At 37.0% G+C, this 20,721-nt stretch overlaps 1 protein-coding gene across 2 annotated transcripts; it reads right to left on the bottom strand.

Moving 5' to 3' along the window:
* Positions 1 to 679: 679 nt before the first annotated feature.
* On the bottom strand, positions 680 to 13,457 carry LOC134222643 (putative eggshell protein). Of its 2 annotated transcripts, none has more exons than XM_062701800.1 (2): positions 13,182 to 13,457; positions 680 to 1,546 (listed from the first exon to the last, which is right to left on the bottom strand). In XM_062701800.1, exon 2 carries the CDS (start codon positions 1,543 to 1,545, stop codon positions 844 to 846), a length of 702 nt encoding a protein of 233 aa, XP_062557784.1. In that variant the 5' UTR covers position 1,546; positions 13,182 to 13,457; the 3' UTR covers positions 680 to 843. The 2 variants fall into 2 exon arrangements, with proteins under 2 accessions (XP_062557784.1, XP_062557785.1); XM_062701801.1 differs by lacking the exon at positions 13,182 to 13,457 and adding an exon at positions 12,568 to 12,664.
* Between the last annotated feature and the right edge of the window lie 7,264 nt (positions 13,458 to 20,721).

Genomic DNA, 20,721 nt, shown 5'->3' with positions numbered 1-20,721 from the left:
CGTAATCGACGAGATTCTGGTAGATGCGATTGACCGTGAACCAAACCGCGGGCTGTTATGGCAGCCTATAACCATGGAACACGGTAAACAAGCATTAGTCTCTAACCCAGCGGGACATTGCAGCAGAGGCAGACCCAGAGCTCATGGCGGCGAAGCCTCAATAAAGAAATAAAAGAAGTTGACCGAAATCTAACCTGACAACAGGTTAAAGCGATAGCTGGGCAACGTTCAGGATGGAGATCTTTCAAAACGGCTCTTTGCACCACCGGAGGTGTACATGATTCATAAGTAAGTAAGTAAGTAGTAGCGGACACCTTCCTACATGACTGGTATCAAATAGTTTTTCGTGAAAAGTTCCTACTGTTGAGAAAACCCGCGTTAGATGTCTTTCGCCATACAAACTTCAGGTGGTTAACTCATGCTGGCTATTTTCACATATACGACAGCGCATGGATACGGCAGCGGCGGGTAGGAAACCAACCACTGTATGTGATTCATTCAATCATAACCAAGATAGTGCGAATGTACTATTTAATCGGAAAAATCATATGCAAGCACCCACCGGATGGAAGCTCACTCCAAACAAAACAAAATTTTCTTCCAATTTGCGAAAAAAAATCGGCGAGTGATGACAATGGATTATTTCTTTCAACAACTCAATATTAACTTTTATGTGAAGTTTTATGTAAATATCACGATTATATTTTATAAAAATCGTATAGAAAAATAATTGACGGGCAGGTAAACTACTTATGAACTAACCTCTAAAAAGCACAAACATTCATTTCAATGCATTTCACAAAACAGCCATCGAACACGATCACCATCGTCGCCCGGCCTCCGCTAGTGGCCGCCGCCCTTCTTGAATCCATGCTCACTGCCACCGCTCTTGCCACCCTTCTTACCATAATCGTCCTTATGGGCGAAGTGTGACTCATGGCCGTGCTTCTTCTTCCAGCCCTTGTGGTCCTCATCGTGGTGGCCCTTGTCCGAGTGGCCCTTCTTGGCGTAGTGATCCTCCTTGTGGGCGGACTCGTGGTGGTCTCCCTTCTTGTGCTCGTCGGCGTGCTTCGAGTGATGCTCGTTGAAGTCGCCGTACTTCTTGTGCTTGCCTTCCTTGTGGTGATCGTCGTAGAACTTGTGCTCCTTATGGTAGTCATCCTTGTGCGATTTCTTGTGGTACCCGGTGGTCTTCGAGCCCTTCTTGTGTCCCTTTTTGTGACCGTGCTTGCCATGTTTGGAACCCTTTTTCTCCTCGTGATGTTTCTTGTACTCGTCACCTTCCTCGTGGCTTTCCTTTTTGTGACCGCCCTCTTCGCCGTAGTGTGATGCGTGCTCCTCCTTGGCGTGGTCACCCTTTTCCTTCTTCTCTACGCCGTGTTTTGATTTGTAGCCCTTGTCCTCTTTATCGCCCTTCTTGCCGTGATGATCTTCGCCGTGCTCGCTGCCTCCGCCTTCCTCGAAGGATTCTTCCTTTTTGTCGGCCGAACTGAAGGACACCAGAAGCATCAGGGCCAGCAGGCCCAGCATCCAAAAGTGTTTCATGCTGTGAATAGGGAAATTTGTTATTCTTATTATTTATCGGTTTGGTGAGGGGAGTAATCAAAAATTCTTGAAAAGTTTCGTATTTCATGCGGGTCGTTTCAGATTTATTTTTCTAACACTTCAGTTCTCTTCAATCAAGGTTCTATCAGTAAAGTCAGTTTCGGGATAAGTATTAGTATTAGGATAAAGCTGGTTTTGCCAGATGGAAATGAAAATTTAAAAGATTACCGTGAAAGCTTAGAATGATTTAAATTTAAAGGAATTTGTCTTGTAATTTCAGAAAAATCTTCCGAGGTAGTTTAGAAGAATTTCCCGGGAAAAATCAGTTGAATTTCCGAGTAAATTATAATTTTTTTTCCAAATAAATCTTCCCAGGGAAAATTTAGAAGTTTTCTCCGGACCAAAGAACTCAATAGAATATTTAAATTATTTTCCGGCGAAAATATAAAATGATTTTTGAGGAACATTTTGAAAACAGTTAGATGATTAGACAATTTTTTAGGGAAATTCGGAAGAATTTATCAAATAAATTTGAATGAAATCGCTGAAAATTTGTGAACATTAGTCGTAAAAGCTCAGTATACAGAAAGCTTGAAAGAATAATTGGCAAGCATGTTGACTTGTTCTCTCTAGACATAGCCAAGGCCTTCAGTAGGATCTGAACGCCCTGGTCCTCCATACTGTAACCGTGCAAAAGCCGTCGCATATTTGAACTTATTACCTAATTTGACACACCATTTATAAAACAAATATACAATTCAAATTTACAGTGTTCTGAAAACTCATATGTGAATATGTACATTATGTGGAAGATTATGATTTGAAAAATGTATTGGAGGACCCACGACCCTCAGTGGGCCAACTGATTCATTTCCAAATTGTATCTACTATTAAAAAGTACCCCTCGACTGAGAGTACCTATCTATAAAAAAAATCCACCCATCTCAATGCGATCAAAATATCCATACGCTAGTACACTTCCAAGGCAACTAAAAGGGAGGAACTTTTCCTGAATTTTGTGGGCTGTATAATACTGCAATGGGGTTCACTTCTGCTTAAAAAATAGCTATTCGTGCTAAATATCGTTCAAAAAAGCTTTTATTTGATTTAAAATAACAAGGTGCAGCACTCATTTCAGTCATAGCGATTTGCCATTCCGGCACACGTAAAACCAGTTCCCGGCCTAACCAAATTTTACTCGATCTCTCAACATTTTACTCTCATTCTCTCTCGGGGCGGTAGAAAATGAGAAGACTTAGTAAACAAAAATATGCACGTTCCACGACAACAAGATGCCAGATGGTATTATTCAGAATCATTTTTAATTGGTTGAGAAGATATATTTGCTCATCCAAATTTCTTCCAAACACTTAAAACAATATTTTTTTCACCTTTTGAAATCGAGAGAATTATAAACAACATGATACCGTCAACGTATTAGACAGTTTTCCTATTAACGATGAAGGATCATTTTCATACTCCTTGCCTTTTGGCAGCACGGTGCGGCTAGAAGTTCTTGGGCCGAGGTGATTTTTTGTTCGGTTTGAGAATACATTTTAAAATGTATTCTAATATGTTTAAATAAGTTCTAGTGAAACGAACTAATAAGAAGAATTGAAGTGCGTGTGTTTAGAATTATGGTGTGGTGATTAACAACTTAAAGAAATGGTTGTATCGAGCCCTGTGACGATTTTCAGGTAGGTGTTTTTTGATGATACCGTTTTGTAAAAGTGGAAAGAATCACTCCGGCTCAGTGGTGTGGCAACGGAGAGCGAAGTTTTGGAATCTACATTTTTATTTTCTACAATTGGATCAATTAGAAGTAAAACAAACGGTTGAAAAATATAGAGTACACATTGTGCGAAATAAATGAGAGACTTCTAAAAAATATCAATCATAAACGGCCTCCAAACAGTACAGATCGTTAGTTTTCTGTGCAGTGAGCCGAGAATCGGGTCCATAGGCTCAAGTAGTGATTTGCCCTATTATCAGAACACAGGAACAAAAAAGTGAGAGTGATTTTCCTGAAAAAATAATCAGTGGAATAGATTGATATCAACGATATTCAGAGCAACTTCATAGAGAAATCAAGAATAAATTGCCGAGCATGTTCAGAATGTCTTCTCTTTGTAGTTCACAGAAACTAACAAATGAAATCTTCTGTATGCCAATTACATGAATACGTATTTTGTGTGGCAAACGCAATGGATACCAGAGTGATTCAAATTTTGATTTTTTCGCTCCCCTATGTTGCAGTTGCATTTAATTTTTTTTAGTCTTCTCAAATTTCTAGTTTATTTGATTGATTGCGCACGCGATATTTGAAGTTGGTATGGAAATTACTGTGTAAATTACTAAATGTGAAAGACCGTTCCGTGAGGTACCCCATAAACTATTTAAATATTTCCTAAGCTGAAAAATGGTTTTTGCGAAGTGATTTGATTTTTTGTAGCAAAGGTATAAACAAATTAAAAAAAATGCCCATTATTGATGTGGAAGCTATTCTTTTACGTGTAAATTTAAATCTGCTTGATTTAAGGTAATTCGCCAAATGTTGAACAGCTAATTTCATCGCCTATTATTGAACGAACGTGGATTTTTTATGGGTTCCCCCTAGTATTTCCTTAATAACTTTTCTTGCTTTTTTCAAATCATAACGCACCAAGGACGAACTGTTCCCCAGCTAGTTTTTCTATCTTGCCAACGATCAAAATTCCACAAAAACGTTTTCATACAAAATTAAAACTACATGTCAAAATTTAGGATGGATATCAAAATAGTAAATGTCGACGTTTAATCATAAGGGAGCGTTAGAGCTGAAACTTGAAGCCCTCTCAAAGGTACCATATGCCTAGGAGTCGAATATGTTTTCTACACAATACAGATTGCCATCCTTTGCCTTGCAAAGCTAATAGGAGATTCATTTCCTGAAGATATTTAAAAAAAATCTGTTCAAATTCACAATATTTCCCATTTAAATTGCATTCGCTGTGTCCCCGAAAACGCCTAAGTCTCAGAGTAGAATTACGAGAAACTTCGCCACCGACGATAGGACTAGAGGACTAGTCAAGAGACAAATCTGAATTAATCAATCGCCGTCAAAACACATTTTGGATGGACTATGTACGGCTGTTTTTCAGATGATTGGAAGAAAACGCAATTTGTCATCCATTCCAGCACTGAGGCTTGTTATTCTAGCATAAGAAACGAGAAATTACACACGAAGTCGAAGCTTTTTGATTTTGATTTTGCCGCCATGAGGTTCCAGATAAAAAACAACAATCGAATCTCGCTAGCAGCAAATATACTCTAGGGGAAGAGGCCCCAAAACGCCCCTCCTCAAGGCAAAACGCCTTTTAAATATTTCCTCGTATTTACCGTGTTTGATGTAACGTAACCGTAACGAAACTAGACCAAAAACTATGTAAGTTTGGTGAAAAAAGTGGCAAAATAATAGATAGGAAGTTAGGAAAATCCAAATTTTCCACATTTTGATGAAACATTTAACATTTCGGCGAGGCAAAACGCCCTATAGGGCAGTGGTGCTCAGCATATTGGGCTTTTTTCCACTTCATTTGCTTGTCACACAATAAAAATGAGCTTTCACCTTACAAGTTAGTACTTGCACGAAAGCTCTCAAATATATCAACCATAAGCACCCTGCAATCACTCTCAATAAAGGTGCCGAAGTACAAAAGTCGATGAGCTCTTTAAGCCACTAGTTCACAAGATCGTTTTCATTTGAAGAGCACAAGGAAGCTACTTGCCGAGTCCGAAAAGACGCATTGGCTGAGTCCAGAGGCGCATCCACGTTCCAAAACGTGGGTAGGACAAATAGGGGATACGCCAATTTGGATAAGAATGCAGATGTCAAGAAATCCGTTCACATTTTGCATATACAGTAATATCCCGATTTTATCACACCCCGGGTAATTTTGGGGTGATAAAATAGAACAAAAATGTGACAAAATTGGGATTTATTTGAATCATTTGTTTGAGAAACTGCATAAGTCAATTTTACACTATTTTGAGAAAACAACAATAAACAGTTTTTTAACAAATTTGCACCGAATCTTTCGATTTCTTCAATACAGATCAATAGTTTTTGGCAAAACTCAACACCCTGGGGCATTTTTAGTGCAAAAAATCTAAGTAGTACTCCACATTTGCTCCTCAAAGTACGTGGACATATGTAATTTCTCAAACAAACGAAAAAAATTTCATACATTCCTGAACAAAAATTTTTTTTTTCGTATTTTTTGTCACAATACGTATTTTTGAACGAGGATTCAGAATATATAAAAATCTCATTTTGGCCAAAAATGTTACATATGCAGTTTCTCAAACCAATGGTTCATTTATTTTCAATTTTTTAACTTGTTTCACAAATATGAATCAGTTTATACCTTGGAAAGACACAATACGTGAACGAAACTCATATTTTTTTGTTGAAAAGGCTAACAAATTCTTGACAGTTACTCAGAAATGATTCATAATAAACCACAGGCGGTGAAAGTTATTTCATGAAAATCATTATTGTTTACTATATTATTTACAAAAATTAAAAGAACCACTAACATTTTCAAAAAAAAATGGAGTGACAAAATCGGGTCTAAAACGTGATAAAATCGGGGAGTGACAAAAGCGGGCCAATACTGTATTAAATCCTAAATACCAAAAATGTGTACTTCAAAAGACTTTCCGGCCAGAATTTTTACATTTTTTTTTGATTTTTTATATATTGCATTTTCATCTAGAATGAATGTTCATTTTCTACTTGCATGTTTCGTTAAAAATACACTGATCATAATCAATGACCGATCAATATCTCCAAAGACCGATCAATATCTAATTGGTTGTCGTTGAAAAAGAGTAGTAGTTTAGCTGGGATGGAGATGGAGAGAGAAAGGCGTGGAAAGCTAATAAATATTCCATTGGACGGAGCTAAATAAGTAACGCGCGCACGTAATGTGTTTCGCCTGATAAGCGATTGCACATTCAATCACGTACCCCAGTGGTTTGTAAAGAGCCACGCTTATTTCAACAGAAACGACGTGTACTAAAAGTGCACGAATCATCGTGTACTAAAAGTGCACGAATCATCAAACACTAATTATTCAACTTTACTGTTTCGCGACTTGAGAAAAAACCAACAAATTGCTCGACCGGCAGCTGCTGCATACTCACTGTAAATTAGCTAAAAAGCTGACCATAAAATTAATAAAGAATACAACATCTTTGAGAATATACTATTATTGAGAATATAATATTATTGAGAATATAATATTATTGGCTAGATTTTGCTAGAAGCTAGAATTTCAAATATTATTACTGAAGATATGTGTTAGTCATCATGTTAAATGTCTTTAAATTTTGTTCATTCGAATTATTCATCCTTCTAAACTTTTTCCTATGGGATTCTAATAATTCAATTCTACTCGATATAATTATGATGACTAAACTTTGTAAATTTTATAATAAATGCAATTTCAAATTCCTACAACTTCTTTTTTACCTCTAGAAAACCTTATTACATCTTTGAGCACTTTTGGGATAGCAAATTACTTCCTGGAGTCTTTGAGAGCAGTCACCAGGATGTTTTTAGGATCCAAGAAACCTCTATGATTACATTTGAACACCGATTAACTTCGATATCCCTTTTGGTATCTCACAGATCTAGCCAGACAATGACTTTATACAAAACTACATACGTCAAACTTTTGATGATATTTTTGCAGACTTATCAAACAGTATTGCAACTGTACTAATTATCTAGATATGTTCTTACAATAATTTTGGGTAGGACAATGCCTTGAATGTTTTACCCAGAAACATTCATGCGTACTACATGCCCTACTTGTAATATCCACTCCCGGCGCCACTGGCTGAGTCAGTCGTAGTCAGCATGATTGTTTACATTGTTATGAATAAGTATGTAGTGGATTTAGACAGTTGATGATTAGCATTCAATGCGCTTTCGAAGCAACGTATTTTATGTTGGAATATCAGGTAGTGGGCAGCACCTCGCTGTAAACGGAAAATGCGCAGTGGAAGCGTACTGGGCCCATAACCTGTTGAAGATAAGGAAACCCACTCACTTCATGGCAGCTCCATCTTATCTTCAACAGGTTATGGACCCGAAAACAGTTCAGCATCTACAACATAGTGTCGATGTCACGTGGCGCGATGAGATCATCTATTGGCGGCAAAAGTTCGGAATCTATGGGAAAGTTAGAAAGTTCGGTAGGTTGCTAGCTGGTTGGCAGTAGTTCAAGAGGAGCTTTGCACCCAGAACATTCAAGGGGTAGTCAGCAGAAGTACAGGAGGAGCTTCGGGCCAATGTACAGGCGCATGTGTAGAAACGTTTGTTCTACAAACGTCAAATAGAAGGTAATTTGTACGGGTAATATATTGGAACAGGAGTTGTTTTGGGGACGAGGAGCTCAGGACGAATGGCTCAGTATTAGGAGCAGTGTTGTAAAATGTCATTTGCATTTGTTTGTATAATTTTCCCAGAACTTTTTCCAGAAGGTAGCTATCAATTCATGATGTATGACGAACTTATAGCGCTTAAATGTGCCTACAACTTTGTCTAACGAGACATTGCTGTAAATATGTAATCTGGGGCGTGGGAGGCAAAATGTCATTCAAATGACATTATGTCAAATGACACGTGACATTTTGGAGAGTTTTCACTCTCCAGCCTCAGATGTTATATTTAGAGCAATGTACCCTTGGACAAAAATATAGCCCTACTCAAGCGTTATGAGTACATCTAAAATTATGGAATAAATTTGGCTTCTAAAGAAAGTTATGAACAAATTAGTCAAATGACATGCAGATGACATTTTACAAGCCTGATTAGGAGGAACGAGAAGATTAAGGAAGATTGCATTCCAAGGCGGTAGTGTGCGACACTTTGCTGTAGATGGGAGATGAGCATGGAGCAGGTGTTTTAAGCTTGTATTAGAAATCTTTTTTGCGAGTTTTTCTTTTAATTTTTCCCTTTGATGTAACTTCAATCATCAAACGTTTTGATCATTTATCTATAAAGCAGGCGTTTCGATCATTTATCTATACAGCAAGCGTCTGTAAACGCCTTGAGGTAGGCAAGCAATTATAGCTGGAATCCTTTTCACAGAGGCGATGTGCATCTATTGTTTTGAGAAAAGCATCACCATCGCTAGTGGAATTATCCGGGTTTTCAACAATAAAAATCTAAATTTTGAAACAAAAAATATGGATCAACCAAGGGAATAAGATTATTATCACACAACGAGGTACGTGTTTATTTTTTATGGAATTGTAAAATATCATCTAATTTTACTTTCCATAGCATTTCCAATGCATGTAATCAAATCATAGGACTATAAAGTTCTTCCGAAGAAATTTAAAGCAAAATGTTAACATTGTTCTGTAATAATGCAAACATTACTTGAGGGTCCACTATTGGGCACTTTACCCTATACACTACCAATAACAACCGTAGGAAAGCAGCACAAGTGGCTCCGTACCATTTTGCCGGATCGAACCAGTGAGCAAACTTGCTCCCGGAAAACTCCCCCGTGCAAATCAAAAACAGTAGCCCTGGGTCGCTCGGGTTTTCTCCAACTGTAAGAAACCAGCACCAGTGGCTCCGTATCATTGCAAATCAGTTTTCGAAAACGCAAACCTACCTGTAGTTTTTCTTTGTCCAGTAACTAATTTAACTGCCACAGCACTTAAGTGTGGGCTGGACGACAGTAACAGCAATATTAATTGAAACGGAAGGAGGAAAAAAATGCCACCTAGAAAAGGTGGCTCATGGCAGGATCGCTATTTGTGAAATCCGTATTGAGTACGAACTGTTGCCCAGCACACAACCTGCTCACCCGTCAGTTCAAGCACTAAAGAGGATGACTCTTTATCGTTCAAAGCAACGCCTGCTTTGATACGCGTAGATCAGGGATGTATCGAGGAATGCATAAATACTATGCATTACGTATGTACGACGGGGTTATAAAGCACCCTCTCACACATGGTATTATATATACATACTTCAAATAAATCTGTGAAATAAGATTTCTGTGAAATTTCAACGAAATCTCAACAGCAGAACTGTTCAGTAAATAATTTTACTGGTTTTAGACAGTTGAACAAAGGAAAACATCACAGAAAATCCGTGAAATAGGTATTTACCGAACAATTCTGCAGCTGAGATTTCGGTAAATTTCGATGAAATGAAGTACAGTCGACTCTCTACATCTCGATGTTCTATATCTCGATATCTTTCCCTATCTCAATGGTTTGCTTGGTTCTTTCAATCTACATACATTTTTGCTTTCTACATCTCGATATCCTCCCTATCTCGATATCTCTCTATCTTGATGTGTCCTGATCATGTTTTGTTCTGGATTCACTATCCTTATGTCGATGTGTTCAACTTTTTAGGCAACTGGACCATCTTTGGACAATATCAAACACATCAACAACAAGAAATGACATTTGTTACCCTAGTACCCATTTTCCTTCCATTCCTCGATCTCTACATATCTCGATGGTCCCTTCAATATCAATATATGTAGGTTCTATTGGGAAAAAAATAGCCTCCTCTGATTGGGTGTACGGTTGTTTTGTTTTGCTGAAGTGAATAACAGACGGTTTACAACTGCCCATCATACTTATGGAAGATTGAACAATCACATTAATTCCTGAACTGTGCCCAAACGAAGAGGCTATATAACACTTGGGGTAAATAACCAGCTTCGCTTTAAATTTCATCCAAAAATAAAAAGGACCCTTGGCTATCTTTATATTTTCGGGAATTTCCACTTTGTTATGTACATGAGGAGTAATCTTCTGATATAAACTTCTATGAAAATACTTCTCTTGTTATTGATGTTTGTCGAATGCCGTTTTGAAATCCACTAATCCAATCTTAAGGACATAGTTGGAAGAGTACCAAAGATGGTTTAACCCAGTCAGTGTGGGAAAACACAAAATATCTCAAAACTCATGAACAATTCAAATCCAACACCCAACTCAGCACTGAAAAATTCATGGCTGAGTTGATGCATCCATTTAAATATTCTTAGGTTCTTTTGTTATCTTTTTATAAAAACTGTGAATTGGCGTTCGTTGTTTAGAACAATGTATATACTTGCGTGTATGAACGAACAATAAATTGCCTCCAAATAGATTTGAAACGCTTTTTGAAGCGATTTGATTCCTTTTGGCAAAAGAGTGAAACGATGCGATTGAGTATAAAAAACTCATTCCATGGTGATTGAGATATGTGAATGATTTTACGAACGCTTAAACCAGTAAACCCTAGTTAATGGGAAATGTAAGTGGAAATAGTTATGAATGAACTTCCTTTTTACAAAAAGGGTGTCACTGTTCATGCAATAAAATATATGGTGCAATTTTGCGGAACCTCGATCAATCTAATAACATTTGAATACATCGGTCTGTTATCATGGTGAATCCTTTTTAGAGCTATAATATTTGCCTTCTCTACTAACAATACTTCTTCTCGTAGCATTCGTAGAAATGCAGATGGTTGGTCGGTCTCTAAAACTACGAATGTTACATTAAAACTCCATCCCTTTTCCGATGACAGTAAGTACGTGGCCGGCGTCGTTGTTGACTGACCCGGTAGAAGTAAAGATTTAGGAATGTAGGCATTTAGCTTGAGAAACCGTTATTTGACAGTATTATATTTTTGAGATCTAAAATTTTCAGCATGAGAGTTAACGGTGATGCTTCTTCTTCTTCATTGGCATTACATCCCTCACTGGGATATTGCCGCCTCGCAGCTTGGTCTTGTTAGTAGCCGCACATCTTACCGCTAGGCTAAGAAACACTAAATTCAAGAAAAATATCACAATACTGACAAGGGTAGATGCCGTAACGGCTATACACCATTGGAAGAAAAGCAAAAGAACATCTGTTCGATCACTCAAATTCAATACGATCGGGAATCTGTGGCCTGAGTTAGGTGACAATACCAGGAAGCACGTAATATTGAACAAGGATTCTCCATAAATATGAAAAAAATCAAGACTTCGAGACTGAAAATAAAACTTTATTTTCAGGGGATATACTGCGTACGATCGCATATCAGTCCAATCTTTGCTGGTTTTCCTATTCATATGGAACAAACATGCGATCTTGGGCAGTATGCACCTCGAAAAAAAAAATTCGATTTTTTCATGTAAATGTGGTCCAACCTAATGTCCTATTTATCGAATGGGATCATCCATGCTTACACTGAAAACTCGTACGATGAATAGACTTCATGGAATCCTATAGAACAAAGGATTACCTACACTATACTAATTTCTTCAATTCCCGTGTTGAGCTTAATGTAACGTTATAAAAACACATTAATAAAGTTAAAAAAAACTATACTAATTTTAGTATTGCCGACAGATACTTGATGATTTAGATATCTAGAATATCTAGATAATAGATCCCAAGATATCGTAAAAGTGGAAATTTAGAAGATGTCTATCTAATTCATTCAAAATATCAATCAGAACGTATTTAGTTTTTTGGTGAAATGTCTTTAAGTGTCATAAAAATATCAATCAATATTTTTTCAAAGTGTTTTCTAAAACTTTGGGACTTTGAAATTCTCTCAGAATTCTAATAGTTGGAATCCCACAACAACCCATCGGAAATCAAAAAGGTTTATCCAAAGGGTTATCCAAATTATTGAATCTTCTGCTATTTTGTCCTAATGCAATATTTTTTTTTTTTGAAGAACGACATCTATGTTTCAAATTCTTAGTCAAAATATAGAAATGGTTATACTCGAAAGAAAACCCACGATTTATTAAAAGAACAAATGTTGAGAAATTCTTCTGAACAACGAGCATTTCAGATATCTTTATGGATAGAAGCCAAATGAATATCCAATAGCCATTCGTCACCTGCAAACTGGAGGATTTTCACGTATCAAATAGGTTGAAATAGAAGCATATTCTAAATTCTCAACAAAAAAAAACCTATGGGATACTACACATGCAATGCCAATACCTGAAAGGGTAAAAATGTTGAAAGCCGCTGAACTTTTCCTTTTCGGTGATTTTTTGTTTCGCAGACTAGTTCTTCACTCAACGTTTAACTAATGATCTATAATTTTCATTTGATTTTGAATTTTTTTTGACTTTTCTAGGCACAGAGTATTATTGTTTATGCCACACAATAAACACAATCATAATATCATACATTATTACATATGGTTGGCATCGCAACTGCAAGCTCTCATTTAACAGCCGTAGAAGTGCATCTAAAACACTAAAAGTAGAGTTTGCAAATTTCTCACTTCGATTATGACAAGAAGCTGCCAGCTAGCATAACGTGGGCTTCACAATCCATCAAATGTGATACATTGTTAGCACAAGAACAGTTTAGTAACACCACGAGGTATTTCAATTATTCATTACACATTCACTTATTCCACCCGCTGCAGTAGACAAACTTTCCCGCCGGCAGACCCAACGAAGCCCATCCAACTATTGTAACCGCTTTGCATCACATCAGTTCGATCCTGCTACAACACCCCCTCATAAAAGTTTCTCTTAGCTTCCGAGTTCGTTCAGACGCACTTTACATTCCACCCCGGAGGACAAACAATTAGAAACACTTACACTGTCGCTTCTTCTTTTGTGCTTCCGGGATGGGCAACACTAATTATCTATCCAGTGCCCTTCCTTCGGCAAGTTCTGCTCTCAATTGCGCCGGAATTTAGCTTTTTCCTGGATCCTCTTATCCGTTTTTGATGTAAGAGCACTCGAGCGAGGGGCGAGGGATACAAGATCCAGGCAAAACTTTTCTCCGCACGGGGCCACTGGAGGCGCGCCAACACTTGGTACGGTCACAAAACCCAAACTGTTTATGATCCAACCGGAGCCGTGCGGCTTTGTATTTATACATTGAAACAATGACTTTGGCTCACAATTGTACGAGATAAAACTTATTTTGTCACTCGCAAGTGGTGCGGACACCGCCCTTTGCCCCTCCATGCATTTCCTTCGTTGTCGTCATCGTCGTCGTCAGTTCGGACAACTCAGCAGCTGGTATTTGATACGGATGATTGCTTGGTTAACGCCCTGACGCCGCCTTTCTGGAAAGTGCTGCCTACATCTGTGCCGCGGCGAATTTGGGTTTTCAGTGTCTGATTTTTACTGACCTATCGTCGGGGCAATCGAACGGATTGATTTCCATAATGAATGAGACGTCTTTGGTGAAGGGAGGTTGTTTTTGATACGTTCGACTATTAAACTCTAATTTTATTTTAATTTGTGGTTTAGGTTAATCTATTCTCAATCTCATCTCTCGAGGGTTATTTTGGTATGCGTAATTAACACTCGTTAGCTTTCAAAGGTTTCTAGAGTACCTTTTCCCCTTATTGAGATTCCACTTAATTAAAGGTTGTAAGTGAGTGACAAGAAAAAAATGCAGGCGACAAAATTTGTATTGAGGTCGTGTCGTAGTATCCGTTACTGGAAATAACGGAAATAATAAAATCTGTTTCGTCCAGGCTGGTATGATTTATTATGGACTCCAGGCGACGAATAATATAAATTACTGCATTCTTTGCATTCCGATTCATCTGCGGCTACCCACCCACACACCATCGTCGAATTTCTGTATTTGTAGCCGGCCACCTTCGAAAAGGTAAACTAAAAACTTTTTGAAGAGTTGAACTCAGACCAAAATATTCGGACCAGATATGAAGAATTCGGGGAATGCTAGTTGCTTGTCATGTGGAATTTTTTGATAAAGATGAAGGCGATGCGAATGCCCTACTCAACTAATTTCTTGAGCATTATTGACACTAGTGTTCCGCCATAAGATTTGCTTGAGACCTAGAATCAAATGAGTTCTTCACTAATAAGATTGGAGGAAACGATACATTATTAGTAGTATTTTGTCTCAATTAAGAGAAAAGGAAACGATAGAATCTGAGCTAATTTACCAGAGTTCGGTATTCAGTCAGATATTGAAGGAGTTACAGGAAGCGTGATCAAATTCGTTGTGTTGTTGCAAGAAGAAGAATTGGTACACGGAAAACTAGGATTAAGTCTTCTTCTTCTTCAATGACTCTACATTCCAACTGGAACTAGGTCTCGCTTTTCAGCTTTCAATTGGAAGCTTTTCTATGTCCGTCATTGCATGAGTATAAAATCTTGTGGGGCAAGTACAATGGATGGACTATGTCCAGGGAGTCGAAAATGTTTCCCACCCGAAAACATCCTAGACCGGACCGAGAATCGAACACGCTATCTATCGAGTTTCGAGATGAAATTCCCATACGAACTCTTATAGTAGCTTCCGAATGATTCTTAAAAGAATTTTGTAATGAATTTCTAAAGTGATTTCCGAAAATTAATTAAAGGGATTTCTGAAGGTTTGAGACTAATTAAATTTCCGGAGGAATGTCCGAAGGAGTTCCTAAAAAAATCTTTAAAAATCCTGGATGATGCTCTAAAAAAATTCCGAAAGGATTTTTTAAGAAATTATTGGAAGAAATGCTTTGAGAAATTGCTGAAATAAATGCTGAAGGCAATTCTTGAAAAAAATCGAAAGAATTACTGAGCCACTTTGCGCAGGAATTTCTAGAGCAAAATTATGAAGGATTTCTGCTAAGGGTATCCCTGCTGACTTTTTCGTAGGTATTGCCGAACAATTTCCCGAAGGAATTCCGACAAAAAAATTCTTTAAATAATTCGTAAAGAGAATTTCGAAGAAGTTGTCAAGACGCAAGTATTCCTTAAGGATTTTTTAAAGGTTTTCCTAAAGGAATTTTTGAAGGAATATCCTGATGCATTTCCAAAAGAATTTCTGGATCTATCTTCTAAGTAATTTCCTGAGAATTTATCGGACGGCTTCCTGGAGGAAACTCCGAAGGAACTTTTTTTTTACTGTCATTTATTTGGAAGGCTCATTTGCCGTAGAGCACTACGGAGCCGGAATCATGTTTTTAAATACAGTTTTTCATGATTCTTATACACTTAGTTTTGGGGATCCGAAAGGCTCGCGGTTTGGTCGAGGTTAGGGAATACAATTATACAATAGGAAAGGAAGGGAATTTAGGGTGCTTAATTAACTACAATGCTGATGTTCACACAGTTGAAAACAGCGAGAGGAAGACATACGAATGGGGTTTAACGGTAGACAACAGGAGGAAGACATCTATAAGGGATTGCGACAGCAAAAGAGATGGATGGACGACGATTATAATCTAACATCAGCAACTTTCAAGAATTGGTGGACAAGGGACATGTATTCGAGATCAAGGCCCGCCAACACTTCCCTAATAGGCTTTGGCTGCTTTCCTCGGACCCGAAGATGTTCAGTTAACGCCGATCTGGGGTCCGAAGGAACTCTTAAATAAATGTACAGAAAAAATCAAGAATTTACCTGAAAGGAATTCCGGCGGAATTACGGGAGCCGAGGAAATGGAACACCTGGAAGAATTTTTGAATTTATGAAAATTTCCTAAAGAAATTCATGAAGGAAATCCAGGAGGAGTTTCTAAAAGAATTTTTAGACAATGTTCTATCCAGCTTTCCACGTTCGCCATAATGGCGGATGCTATAAAATTTTTGACATTAACTGCTTCCCGACACTGAACTGAAATTTTAATCTAAGCAAACATTGATGTTTGCCGTTACCACTAACAACCAATGCGTTGTTTGTTTACCGTCAACAAGGAAAAATTTGGTGATCAATATCTTTCGAAAAATACTCTTTTTATTTCTAATACTACTAACGTTATTTTTTCTTTTATTCTAGATATATAGATAACCTATTAACGCTATATTATGAGGCCTACACATTTATTGCTTGAACGAAATAGCATACCCTCAGGAACGGCAATTGATAAATCAGTACATTTCCAGTATAAAGTGGACGCTATTCAAATTCCAAAAAGATAAATACAACCACTTCCGTAGAATTTTGATGAAGATTGTACCTTTTAATATGAAGCAAGACACGAGCAATTTACAGTGAGTCTCCAAAAGACCCATTTTTCGGAGCCTCTCACGCTCATCATAAATTTATTTGACCCACGTCGAAAATCATTTACTCTTCGTGACTTGGGCAATAACCGGAGTTCCGTAGATAAAGCTCTAACCATTTTTAAAACAATAAAATATTTTACCTAATTTTACAAAACTGTTTCGCTGTCTGAGTAGAAATACCTGGCCTGGATTGTTGAAACATTTCATTGCTAAAGAATAAATCTGGTTTTGAGCATATCTTTGATACCTTAATCATATACACCACTCGTGAGAGGCAAAACCTATTATGTATCGGAAGGACTCAGTTTTCAAATAAAGAAAATAAAAGGGAGAACTGGTGTCGTTCTTTTCAACGCTGAACAATTTGAATGCACACATAGAATATAAATTTATAAAATATTTAGCTGTGTTGATGAAGTTATGAGAGCTACTAAGTCCCAACCTCGGTCCCAGCTGTATCCTAAGCCACGAAGAGCGAAAGACATCCGATGTAGGCCAAATAAAATTATGATGTGCAGTGGTTCAATACTCCAAAATCTGGGTCTTTTTGAGGTCCATTTTAATTCTGTTCAGCGTAATTTTGAAGTAACATTGACATCAAAGAATCTCTCCAATTCCTGCATGACCGGCATGTTGTTTTTTATTAATGTGTTGTTGTTTTTTATTATTAACTATTTGTAATCTCTATTAATAGAGTACTGTCACAAAACAGATAGGCATGATAGAATAAACTGCAATTTTCAAAGTAGGCTCTTTGCGTATCAACAATCGACGAACGGCACTCCCGTACATCCAAGGTGAAAGAAAGAGACATCGAAGCATGCGATGCTGCTCTGTCTTATGCACGTTGTTCAGTAAAGTTTGACTTCCACCGCTAGGTTCGCTAGCGTTTCAAAATCATGGAAGGACCACATTCCATGGCGAAGATGCCTATATGTTATGTGGTACTGTCCTGGAGGTAAATATCATGTCCAAAAATACGAGCTAGCGGGAACTATTTGGATGTCCATTCTATAAATGTGTTGGCCTCATTAGTAGGGTATCTCAATAACTAGAACGAAACAAAAGTTAGTAATATAAATAGTATTTGTCGAATAACATTCATCGCCAAATTTTCCTTGTTGACGGTAAACAAACAACGCATTGGCTTCTAATGGTAACGGCAAACATCAATGTTTACTTAGACCAAAATTCCAGTTCAGTGTCGGGAAGCAGTTAATGTCAAAAAAATTATAGCATCCGCCATTATGGTGAGCGTGGAAAGCTGGATAGACATTTTTGAATGAAATCCTAAAGAAATTTCTGGATTTTTTCGCGGAGGATTTTTGAAGAAATTTCTTGAGGAATTTAGTAATGAATCACTGGAGGAAATTCCGATGCATTAGCAATTCACGATGGAACGCCTGGAGGAACTTTCGAAGGTATGCCTGAAAGATTTTTCTGGATGACTAACCGACAGGGTTTGCAGATCATAACAAGCCATGATGACACATTTTTCAAACCTGTATACAAGTGCGAAAAAACAGTATCGGATAGACAGCCCCACAGAGAAGTGATGATTCTCACAACTCTGTATATAACAAGTTGAAATACATCATCAGAACCAGTGCTCCCCGCGTTTGGAGCTTTTTGGAAGAAATTTATCTTGAGGTATAGGCTCACGAATCAGTTCTTTATCATGTCAGCTTGCGAAAAAAAAAAAGTCTCTCGCGGTATGCTATATGATAAGTGAGAGTCTTTTTCATTCTCTTTTGGATGCAGATCCTGCTAGCCGAATTAATTCCTAGGGGTATTTTTTACGAAAAAATGTGTGGAGAACTTTCCGAACGAACTTTTGGGCAAATTCATGAAATATCAACTGGATGAATACTGGAAAAATTTCCTAGTAAATTCCTAACGAATCCCCAGTAAAATTCCTAAAAAAAAATTGTTGAGAATATGCGAAGAAGTATGATGATTCCGATATTTTTGGGTTATTCTTTTTGGCATGAAGTCTTAATTTCAGATTCAAAACAGTATTTTGTTTTACTACAATCTGGATTTTTGACGGAATTCCCGAAAAAAATCCTAAAAGAATTCCCGAAGGGATTCTTTCAGATATTTCTGAAGGAATTCTTGCAGGAGTTTCTGAAGTAATTTCCAAATGAATTCCTGTAGAAATCCAAAAATGTATATGAAAAATGACCTTTCTCGCCAAAAATTGTATCTCGTTTTATTGTCTTAGTCAATTCTTTAGCTTATAAAAGGTCATCTTTCCCGAAGAGCCCATATCTTTTAAAGTCCCTAACTATTTTAAAAATCGAAAACCAAAAAAGTGCTGCACGTGTAAACCGGTGTGAAAAATTTACTCGATGTTTGTTCAAAATCGGGACAATCTTAAAAAACAGCACTTTTTCGATTTTTGTTTTAAATTTTAAAAATACTTACAGGCGTCAAAAAATATTGGTTCTTTGGGAAAGTTGACCTAAAATAAGCCAAAGAATCGATTGAGCGAATAAACATTTTTGACGGGAAAGGTCAATTCCTTCGAAAATTCCTCCTGAAATATATTTTGAAAATCCTTCAAAAATTTCTTCTAAAATATAATACATAATAGAATTTTCTCAGTAGATTATTTGAATACTCCTCCAGGGATTCTTTCGTGAAACCTACTAAAAAACCTTTGTTCCTTCCTTCAGAAATTACTTTAGTAAAACAATGTAATAGGGTAAATCACTACTTGGGCCTATGGACCCGGCTCACTGCACAGAAAACTAATGATTTATACTGTTTGGAAGCCGTAGGTTTATGATTGATAAAAAAAAAAGTCTCCCATCTATCTCGTATTGTACTCAATATTTTTCAACCATTTAGTTTAACTCGTAATTGATCCAATTATAGAAAATAAAAATGTAGATTTCAAACTTTTGCTCTTCGTTGCAACACCACTAAGCCGGAGTGATTCTTTCCACTTTTACTAAACGGTATCATCAAATAAATACCTACCTGTAAACCGTCAGTTCTCGATACATTCATTGCTTGAAACTGTTAAGCACCACACAATAATTGAACCGTTTGTTTGAGAAACTGCATATGTAACATTTTTGGCAAAAATGAGATTTTTATATATTCTGAATCCTCTTCCAAAAATACGTATTCTGGCAAAAAATACGAAAAAAAAAGTTTTGTTCAGCATTGTATGAATTTTTTTTTCGTTTGTTTGAGAAACTACATATGTCCACGCACTTTGAAGAGCAATTATGGAGTACTGCTTAAAGTTTTTGCACTGGAAGTGCCAAAGGGTGTTGAGTTTTGCCAAAATCTTTGCCAAGATCTGTATCGAAGAAATCGAAAGATTCGTTGGCAATTTGTTCAAAAACAGTTTTTTATTGTTTTCTCAAAATTGTGTAAAATGGACTTTCTCAAACAAATTTCTCAAACAATTTTCTCAAACAATTTTCTTCAAACAATTTTTCTCAAACAAGTTTCTCAAACAAATGATTCAATTCTAAACTCACACACTTCAATCTTTTCTAGTTGTTCGTACCACTAGAACTTATATAAACAAATTAGAATACATTTAAAAATGTGTAACCAAGTGTTACAAGATTTTTAAAATGTGTGTTAACGCACATAAGAGCGTCTCTGGTGGATTGTCGGTGTTTGATTACCACTGGAGTTCCTCAAATAATAATTGAATAACGATCGGTTTATTGGTTAGCGGATCTGTACTGCACGGTTTTACACAGAACAGATTTCTTCCATTTCTATTCATGACTAAACACAGCTACTTATCTTAGCACAAGAACATTGACTTGTATTTCATAAACTTGGAAGGTGGACTGTAACACTTGACGGAATTACTGAGACGGGACACTATAGTAACTAACAATGATGACTATCTATTTCATACTCTTTCACTATGACTTGTTTATTAAGACGGACTATTTCGACGGACTATTACGACAGACTATATTAACTTTCTTAGTTGCGGACTAGGGTTAAATACCCTTCGAAATGTATGGAATCTAATAGCTTCATTGTCTTAAATATCATTTATCTATATTGGCGGGAAAATACTGGAAGTATTTCTGAGTAATTGCGGTTGCATACTAGTCAGGCAATTGAAATCAAATCTTATCGTTATCAACTGATGCTTTCAATTTTCAATGAGATCGGT

The sequence above is a fragment of the Armigeres subalbatus genome, chromosome 3, assembly GCF_024139115.2.
Source record: "Armigeres subalbatus isolate Guangzhou_Male chromosome 3, GZ_Asu_2, whole genome shotgun sequence".
NCBI lineage: Eukaryota > Metazoa > Arthropoda > Insecta > Diptera > Culicidae > Armigeres > Armigeres subalbatus.
Note: the sequence above shows the minus strand (reverse complement) of the source record. Positions and strands in the feature narration are given on the sequence as shown.

Bases quoted from the DNA above. Each gene is read 5' to 3' on its own strand.
- LOC134222643 (XM_062701800.1), bottom strand. From the start codon at position 1,545: ATGAAACACTTTTGGATGCTGGGCCTGCTGGCCCTGATGCTTCTGGTG.